Source organism: Babylonia areolata, chromosome 21 (assembly GCF_041734735.1).
Source record: "Babylonia areolata isolate BAREFJ2019XMU chromosome 21, ASM4173473v1, whole genome shotgun sequence".
Taxonomy (NCBI): Eukaryota; Metazoa; Mollusca; class Gastropoda; order Neogastropoda; family Buccinidae; genus Babylonia; species Babylonia areolata.
In genome coordinates, this window is record NC_134896.1 from 27,085,275 (window position 1) to 27,095,225 (window position 9,951).

Consider the following 9,951-nt stretch of genomic DNA (forward strand, 5'->3'; position numbering starts at 1 on the left):
TGGTAAAAATTCACGGAGATCATACTGAGTCAGTGTTGCGTAGTGTCATGTGTTCAGTGGAGGGGGGTGGGTCGGTGTACTAGGTAGGCGTTCGAACTGAACGTGTTTGGATCAAAGGATGAATACACGGACGGATAATGCCTGAACTGATGTGCGTGCGTGCGTGCGTGTGTGCGTGTGTGCGTGTGTGTGTGTGTGTGTGTGTGTGTGTGTGTGTGTGTGTGTGTCAGTGTACTGACGAACGAGTCAGTGGAGTGAGTGATGAAAATTTTCAGACCGTTCCGGAATTAACTGACATTGCACTGTGACTGTTGCACTGACATGTACACTGTCATTTTCAACAACAGAGAAGATCAAATCTCAAAGCACAAAGTTTATTTCATAAAAGAGTAAGTCAGTTACAAATACAACCGGAACCCGGCCGGCATTGACGTTGGCTGGAGTTTTTAATGTAGTGTGTCATTTTAAATTAAAGATGAAGACTGACGAAAAAAAAAAACTTGGGGGGGCGGGGAGGGGGGGGGGAGGCGACGGGGGAGGGAGGGGGCGGGGGATATTTACTGAATGTCAGACCAAAGTTTCAGTAGCTCAAGGAGGCGTCACTGCGTTCGGACAAATCCATATACGCTACACCACATCTACTAAGCAGATGCCTGAACAGCACGCAAAACTGTCAGTAAAAGGCCGACTTGCAGATATGAAGGAAGAAAAAAGAAAACGATTTTGAAACACCGAAAACAACTTGAAAGCTAACGAGAACCGACCACCGACACAGAAGTGCACGTCATCAAACGAACTCACTACAACATGAGTTGTTTCTGCGGGAAACATTACACAGAAAAATAATAATTTATTCCTTTCATAGTAAAACAAATAGCCTGAGGCTGCATGATTTTGCAAATGGTAGTGAAGACAAACTGATGGGCCCCGCTGCACTGCTGTGTCAACTTCAGCGTTCCCCCGGCTGGGAAAGCAGCCCGAATTTCAGACAGAAAAACCCCCTGTGCCGTGGTCACTCCGATAAGTTAAAATATAAACAACGTAGGTCCAGTCTAATAAAATGACCCATCGATGGTAAGTTATCAGTACTACTGACTAGGGAAAGTACAGTCAGTAATAGGATTTCATGGAGCCTGGAGAAACAATATTAAGTACTGGCTCAAAAGTGATTGTTCTGTATTCTTTTGTTTTCAATAGTCGATTTTCACACACACACACACACACACACACACACACACACACTAACACTAACACTAACACACACTAACACACATGGAAACAATAAGCTTTTGTTCGGTAGATATTGTATTTCGGTCGGTATCCTATATGCGGGCCATGGAGACAACAAAAAGAACGATGGGTAAGCTAGGTGAAAGAAAAGAAGTATAACATGTCATTGTTTTGGTCGACAAAACATTAAACACGCATGGCGTTTTCTTTCAAAGATACAATTGATGATTCATCCAAATGAATAAAACATGAGCCATACAGAAAAGGCTAAAATGGTAAACCTAAGCTGGCCTCTTGAAAGAAAAAACAACAACTGTGGAAACTGAAATTTTTAAAAAGCTGAAATTTTCAACCCTTCCTCCAGAAGACATTGACAAACAACAACAACAACAACAAAACCGCCACAAAAAAAACAACAACAATAAACAAACAAACAAAAAATCTCAAACAATAGTAAACTGTGAGGAAATGTAGTCAGTGTCATTCATCGCCGTACAATTAGTTGTTTAATTTTTTTTTTTTAAAGCAAAAAGAAAAAAAAAGAGCATAATATTTATGAGCGATGAAAATCAAACAGAGTGCTTTCAACTTGGTGCCGCGACAGAATGCTGTCTGTGAGGGACAGCTGAAAGATGAGAACTCTGGACTTCAGTCCCCGGTCTGCGAACGTGAGGTCCGTCATTCGATCTCCACTGACGGGCGCAATAGCCGAGTGGTTAAAGCGTTGGACTGTCAATCTGAGGGTCCCGGGTTCGAATCACGGTGACTGCGCCTGGTGGGTAAAGGGTGGAGATTTTTACGATCTCCCAGGTCAACATATGTGCAGACCTGCTAGTGCCTGAACCCCATTCGTGTGTATATGCAAGCAGAAGATCAAATACGCACGTTAAAGATCCTGTAATCCATGTCAGCGTTCGGTGGGTTATGGAAACAAGAACATACCCAGCATGCACACCCCCGAAAACGGAGTATGGCTGCCTACATGGCGGGGTAAAAACGGTCATACACGTAAAAGCCCACTCGTGTGCATACGAGTGAACGCAGAAGAAGAAGAAGAAGAAGAAGATCTCCACTGAGCAGCGCCTGAAAGGTTACGGGTGGAAATCTGCCCAGTATTCCACTGAGGAGAATAATGGAGATCTGCTAGTGCCAAAGCCTCAGTCGCTGCCATGTGCATGTTTACACACGCAGAAGATCAAGCACGCAGGTTGAAGATCAGCGCTCAGTGGATTGTGGGAACACAGACCCTCTACCCCCTCCAGGTGTGAACCTATACCTTACAGAACGGAGTGTTTTTGCTGAAATGACTGCGTAAATCGTTCACATACGTAAAAGCCTACTTGTAGAAGCGAGCGAACGCCGGGATTGCTGGCCACGGATACAGAAGAACTTGAGAAGAAATGAACTTTACAATTATCACAAATAGAACACCATAGTTTTAAAACAAACGCAAAAACACTGATTTTTAGTCCACATGAGTAATAAGATAAGCAAGCAATTTGTACAATTTTTTTCCCGTCCCTGCTTTCTAACAAAGTGGGAATGAATACAAAAAATCCTAAATAAACAGAAAGGTAGAAGAAAAAAGTTATCAGCTAGAAAACTCAGTGGGAAAAATACAAACAAGCAACAAATAGAATGGACTTGAAACGCAGTTTTGATCAAACCGGGTGGCTATAATTTTGATTTAACATTTGCGCCTCATCTGATTACGAAACAGAATTACAACAGAATTTTTCATAAAAATGCAATGAAAGCTTCAAATGAAATATGAAAATGCAGGAAGAAGGATAGATTTCAAAGTTTTTTTTGCAGATTGTTATTTCATATAACTTACTCAATAAATCGCTTATGCCCCTTCGTGCACTTTTGATTCTTATCCAAGAAGATCACTCGAAGTGCATGCGAAAAAAGTCAGGAACCATAACTCAGTGCACAACTCGGAAGTCCGGTTCCCCATCAAGAGACACTGCACGGGGCGGGGCGGTGGTGGTGGGTTTCGGTTTGAAGAGCGCGGGGATCTGAACACAAAAGATGAGGTCGCCGTCGTTTTTGCCGTCGTTGTTGTTGTCGTTATCTTCACCTTCAGACGACGGCGCCTTGTTCACCAAACTCCACAGGAGGGTGATCCTTATCTAAGAGACAGCGAGAAAATTAACCGTGATTAACAATCGTTGCTGCAAAAACAACAACAAAAGCATCAACAGCAACAACAGCATGAACAACAAATAACATCATCAACAATATCAACAGCAGAACCATGATAAACTGTCGTTGCTACAACAACAACAACAGCGTCAACAACAAACAACATCATCAACATTGTGAACAGCAGGGCAGTATCCACATTTCTTACCCTGTGTTCTTTCCATTCAGTTTCGTTTCACAGACGGAAAAATCGTAAATTTGTTCAAATAACATTGCCATATAATTATGCTCTACAGTTCTTCCCCAGTCAAGAGACGTGAAGAGGGCCAGTCAAAAGGATGGAGGGGAAGAAATGTAGAGTACATATTACAATCTTATAAACCAATTTACAAGTTTTTTCCGTCTTGTAAACGGAAACGTACAGGGGAAGAAATGTGGACAGTGCCAACAGCACAGTGGATGGCCAAGTGGAAACAGCATTCGAATAGAAGGTGAGTGGAACAAGGACACTAGGCTCAGGGATTATCTTCTCTCCGCAGTACAATACCACACAAAGCATGCAGGCCGTGATAGTCAAGTCGTGTCCACCTATGGCCACCAGAACTGCTGCAAAAGGGGCAACTGCCGTCCCGACTATTTCAGCTGATATTTTGATTATAGTGTCTTGCCCAAGTTGCATCCTCACTCTCTCGATCAAGAGTGTTTTAGGGCAGTCGGCGTTGGGATGGCCCCCTAAGGCCAAATAGCTCCAAAGGCTGCAGCAATAAGGAGCCAGTGCAAACTTGCCTCCCAGTTTGATAGTCAAAGTCCTTCACAAAAGACTAACTCGTAAACGAATTACCATTACAGTGGAAAAACCATTGCTCAACAGCTCCCATCGTGACTTTGCTGTTGGCCGCTGGAACTGTAAGCTTTTGTCAATATTAGCCGCCACACATGGCAAAACAAAACAACACATCATAATACAGGACAGTGCGATGCAGTGGAGTGATGGCCTAGAGGTAACGCGTCCGCCAAGGAAGCGCGTTGGTTCGAATCACGGCTCAGCCGCCCATATTTTCTCCCCCTCCACTAGACATTGAGTGGTGGTCTGCCGGGACGCTAGTCATTCGGATGAGACGATAAACCGAGGTCCCGTGTGCAGCATGCACTTCGTGCACGTAAAAGAACCCACGGCAACAAAAGGGTTGTTCCTGGCAAAAATTTGTAGAAAAATCAACTGCAATAGGAAAAACAAATAAAACTGCACGCAGGAAAAAATACAAAAAAATGGGTGGCGCTGTAGTGTAGCGACGCGCTCTCCCTGGGGAGAGCAGCCCGATTTTCACACAGAGAAATCTGTTGTGATAAAAAGAAATACAATTATTTCTGTAATACAAATACAAAATACAACACATCCCAATGCGGTAGAAACACAACACAGCATAATACAATACAAAATAACGTTGCAATACAGTACAATGCAATACATACAATACAAAACAACACATTGCAAAACAGCATGATAATACAGTACAGTTTAGCACAATACAATACGATACGCTACGACACAATACAACGTAACACAATACAATACAATACAATCGAACCCATGGACACATGCTTCTTCCTAGTCGGGACGCACGCTTTGTGGCGGACCCACAAGACCACCGTCACACTACAGGACCACTACTCACGGGTTCATAGATGTGGGGTGAGGTGGGGACAGTGAAGTCATCGGTGAAGGTGTAGCTGGTGTCGGCCTTGAGCGGGCAGGTGAGGCCCTTGCCCTTGCACGCGTCCGGATCGTCCACTTTGAGCGGCATCACGAAGGGTCCATACTTGGCCTTCAGCACCGTCTTGGCGAACTTGGCGTCCTTCACTGATCGTGAGCGAGGAGTGGGGAGGGAGAAATGGGGTGAATATAATAATAATAATAATAATAATAATAATGGATACTTATATAGCACACTATCCAGAAATCTGCTCTAGGTGCTTTACAAAAACGCTTTTGATAACATAAAACATTATATCTATGTTACATACACACACCAAAATGTGACCACACACACACACACACTGCATACATAAATTTTAACATACATGTGTATCTAACAGCTACCCTAACACATACGCACACATAGGCAGGCACAAACTTACATAGACACACGCACACACAATACACATTCATATACATGCATGTAGTTGTGGACCTGCCACAATTGAACTTATTGCTGAGGGAAAAGGTGAGTTTTGAGACGAGATTTAAAAGGTGCGAGGGAATCAGAATGACGGGGGTTATCAGGGAGCTTGTTCCACGTCTTTGGCGATTGAAAAGAAAACGATCTGTGTCCATGGAATGTAGCACAACAGAGTAGAATAGAATAGAATACAGTAAACATAACAGAACAGCACATGTGTCATGAATCCTTAAGGTGTCTGTCCCGGCGTCCGTCCGTCTCCTGCAAAATCACATACACAAACGCACGCACGAATGCACGCACGCGCGCGCACACACGTACACACACACACACACACACACACACACACAAATTGCACGCTTGAGCTTACACATGTACACAATCACACGCGCACACACTGGCACCCATTCACCACCCTGTACCAGTAGCTTTTTCAACTATCCCCTTCACTGCCATCCCTTTATGCTCCCCTCATCCACCCCTTCTCCCACCCTCACAAGGAGTCATACACATATGTCATGCACCCATGTACGCGCACACTTCGAAAAAAAATCAATATTAACAAAAAAAAAAACCCAAAAAAACAAACCCAAACACCACCAACAACAGAATTAATCAATGAACATGGAGAGCCAGACAGGCAGATTGACACAGTTACACACACTGTGATAGTGTCCGACTATGACCATCTGAACAGCAGAGGAGGTAACGGCTGTCTCGACAATCTGGGCGAGAATTTGATTAGAGTGTCTTGCACAAGCTACACCCCAACTCTCTCGACCAAGGGAGTGTTTGGACAGTCAGCGTTGGGATGGTTCCCAAAGGCCAACTAGCCGCCAAGGCTGCAGCACAAAGAGCAAGTGAGACAGAAAGAGAAACACACACAATAAGTATAACACATCAAAAAGACAGTATAAACACTTTTAGAGGAGAACCCGAGAGGCTCACGGGGTTTGAAGTTCAGCTTGACTTCATAGCTTTCGCCGACGACAAAGATCGGCGTCTCTGGGGTGGTGGTGTTGTCACAGGTTCCGTTCACCTGTGCCGACTGCACCACGTTTTTCGGGGAGTTCGTGTCTGCAAGGACACACAAAGAGAATGATTATGTATGGGGGGAAGGTGAGACTGTGTGTGTGTGTGCGTGTGTGTGTGTGTGTGTGTGTGTGTGTGTGTGCGTGTGTGTGTCTGTGCGCGCGTGCGTGCGTGCGTGTGTGTGTGTGTGCGTGTGTGTGTGTGTGTGTGTGTGTGTGTGTGTGTGTGCGTGAGTGTGTGTGTGTGTGTGTGTGAGTGTATGTGTGTGTGTGTGTGTGTGTGTGTGTACGTGCGTGCGTGTGTTTGTGGGGTGGGTGGGGTGGGGTGGGGGCAAAGCGTTAATGATCGGTGCTTTTTCTGTGGCGGTAACAAAGGACACCTATACCGCGCAACTTAGCAGTTCTAAAAACGCTCTAGTGTAAACTGAACTCATAAATTTGTTTTAGGTACTCTCACATTCAACGAAGAAGAAGAAGGAGAAGGGAAAAAACATCAACAATATTACTACTTTTGCGTAGACCCACGCGACATACATTATTTCCACATTTGGCATTTAACTTGAAAGAGTTTTAAGTGAAAGATGACCAGGAGTGACAAATGAGTGGTTAAAACATTTAAGTGTCTATCATCTCTGAAGATCTTAGGTTCGAATCCCGACAGTTCTTGGTAAAAGGGATTTGATCTCCCAGGTCAGCAGATGTGCATCTGTTGCAAGTGTCTGAACCCTAGTCATCTCTTCACACGTGCAAAAGATCTAACACGCACATGAAAAAAAAAAAGTCAGAGGTCGGAGAGTCAAAAACAAACCAGACAAAATATATCCTGAATGTGTCATCAGCAAATTGACGTTAGTCTTGTTAAAGGGAGGAAATCAACAACAACAACAACATAAACGGCAAACAACTTGACTTGTTTTGACTCCTTATTTCATTGTGTGACTGCCAGTCGTGTTCGACTGTGACCATCACAACAGCAGAGGAGGCAGCTGCTGTTCCGACTATCTGGGCAAGAATTTGATTGTAGAGGACAGTCATTTGCCCAAGTTACATCCCCACTCTCTGGGTCAAGAGGGCTTTAGAACAGTCGGCGTTAGGGATGGTCCCCAAAGGCCGGCTGGCCCCCAAGGTTGCAGCGCTATGAGCCAGTAGAATATTGCCTCCAAGTTTTGACTGGAGACATAGTCCTTCACACAAGACTAAGCTTTTTAAATGACTTCGCGTTCCAATGGAGAAATCATTGAGCATGCAGCTCTCGCTTTGCCGTTGGCCTAACTGTAACCTTATGTTAATCCTTGAGCCTAGCGAGCTGAGCCATCACGTGCATTCTTTAACAGCGGATGTACGCGTCAAGACATTAAACTGTGCATGCCTTGGGGGTCAATGTTCAGGTTTATAAATCTGTTTAGTGATGGGCCTCGCTCTCTCTTTCCCTATTTGTCTGTCTGCTTGTTTTTCGGTCCCTCTCATGCACACACACACTACTCTCATATACATACACAGATAATGCACGCCCGCACGCATGTTCAGCTATTCATCTACTCTCTAGCCCCCTATGTGAACCTTTCTGACTACCCTATCTCAAAATTAAGAAGTTCATACACACTCACGCGCGCGCGCGCGCACACACACACACACACACAACTTCCTTAAACGAGAGAGAGAGGGGGGAGGGAGTAGGGGTAGGGGGGTGGGCAACATGGTCTCAGACCTAGCTAGGTCGGTTATTAAGAAAGGCCTAAGGCCCATTCAAGAGTTGCGTTAGCCTGACGAATGCCACCACTCTGTGGAGATGCTGAGGTCATCATCAGTTAGCTACAATGGACGAACAACTAGACCCGTCCATTAAAGAGGTCAAATTGTGTGCGTTACGCAAGCGTCCTGTTAATATCATATTGACTTCAAGTCATTGCCGTTTAGCGCTCCCCATCAGCTAGCAAACAGGAGAATGATAATAACAATGTAAATTAACAGAGCGCCTGTTCACTAAATAGTACTATGAGGAACAGAGATATAAACCCAGAAACTCCCTCAGAAAGGAAGCTCCATATCCGTTACATTGCCTTTCACCTGACATGTACGGAGAGAAAATCAGCACTGAGCACCCTGTCATGTCTGCACAAAGCCGTCCTGCCCAGACCACGCCATGCACAGGACAAACAGTGAAACACTCCTTTCCTTCATAATCATTTTGACTACGTTCATTATTTCATTCTGACAAATGACAATCCTCTGAACATGCAAATGAATCAGAGAGACGGATTGCAAAAATATTGACAATAATCACCCCCCACCCTCTCTCTCTCTTGCTAGCGTTCATTATTTCAATCTGTCAATCCTCCGGCTAAATCTGCAAATGAAACAATATGCAAAAACATCGACAACTCTCTCTCTCTCTTCTATCCAATTTTCAGACATGAGTAAACGTTAATACACAATTCGATAGTCTGAATAGATATCTTATATGAATGGGATTGTTTCTCAAAGCATTGTTAAGGCGAGGACATCTACTTCTATGGAAAAACGACAGAGACGATACTATTCTCAACCACTGTATATAGATTGTATGCGTGAATTGATGTAGCCAGGTTATCTCCTAAGCTCACCGTACACAGAAATCGTCTTGAGTCTTTCTACCAATAATCCGAAACTTTCTTCATATCTTTACCGGTTTTTAAAAAAATTTAATTTATTATTTCGTTTTATACCTTGCCTCAAGTCAAACTTCCGCGCCACATCAGTTGAGCAGTCCTTATTGGCCTACTTATGCTTCAGTTGTTTTGAAATATACCTACAGATATACCCACGAAAAGGAAAGGTGCATATTATCCATTCATGAGAATACGCCTTCATAGATACACAAACACAACGTTTATCATATACGCATAAATGAGAATACATTTACAGACATAAAAAAAAATTGATTCAGATTGTGAAATAACATCCATGTTTGATTTATGAGAACACACCTTCATAGATACACATGCGCAGCGTTATTTCATGTACAAAAATGCCTTTGTAGATAAACAGACTATAAATAAATAAACGAGCAACGTGATACAAAAGGATGATGATTGTGCCATATCATCCAAACTTAAAACGCATTTCTCTTTTGTGAAATCTTACCGCACTCTTTGGGGGGTGTAATGGTACACTTCGCCGCGACCATCGCTGTCGTCGCTGTCGTCAACAGAGCAGCATACAACATGAACATTTTTACAGCTTCCATTCGCCTTGCAGAATTTACGACAAAACCGAAATGGATCAGAGTTCACAATCAAGCTGCGACTCAGCTGGTTCCAAGAGATGGTCGTTTTTCTTGTGACAGATTCTTGAAGAGACCTCAGTCAGACAAGAGCGTCCCC

At 43.8% G+C, this 9,951-nt stretch overlaps 1 protein-coding gene across 1 annotated transcript; it reads right to left on the bottom strand.

Moving 5' to 3' along the window:
* Positions 1–423: 423 nt before the first annotated feature.
* LOC143296431 (ecdysteroid-regulated 16 kDa protein-like) lies at positions 424–9,951 on the bottom strand. Its single transcript, XM_076608352.1, has 4 exons — positions 9,713–9,951; positions 6,507–6,635; positions 5,055–5,239; positions 424–3,365 (listed from the first exon to the last, which is right to left on the bottom strand). Exons 1-4 carry the CDS (start codon positions 9,813–9,815, stop codon positions 3,159–3,161), a joined length of 624 nt encoding a protein of 207 aa, XP_076464467.1. The 5' UTR covers positions 9,816–9,951; the 3' UTR covers positions 424–3,158.

What these genes read in the sequence shown, in the direction of transcription:
- LOC143296431 (XM_076608352.1), bottom strand. Translation starts at nt 9,815, where the DNA reads ATGGAAGCTGTAAAAATGTTCATGTTGTATGCTGCTCTGTTGACGACA. An exon ending in TACACCCCCCAAAGAGTGCG is followed by an intron (nt 6,636 to 9,712) that starts GTAAGATTTCAC and finishes GTGTCCTTGCAG; the next exon opens with ACACGAACTCCCCGAAAAAC. An exon ending in CAAGCTGAACTTCAAACCCC is followed by an intron (nt 5,240 to 6,506) that starts GTGAGCCTCTCG and finishes GCTCACGATCAG; the next exon opens with TGAAGGACGCCAAGTTCGCC.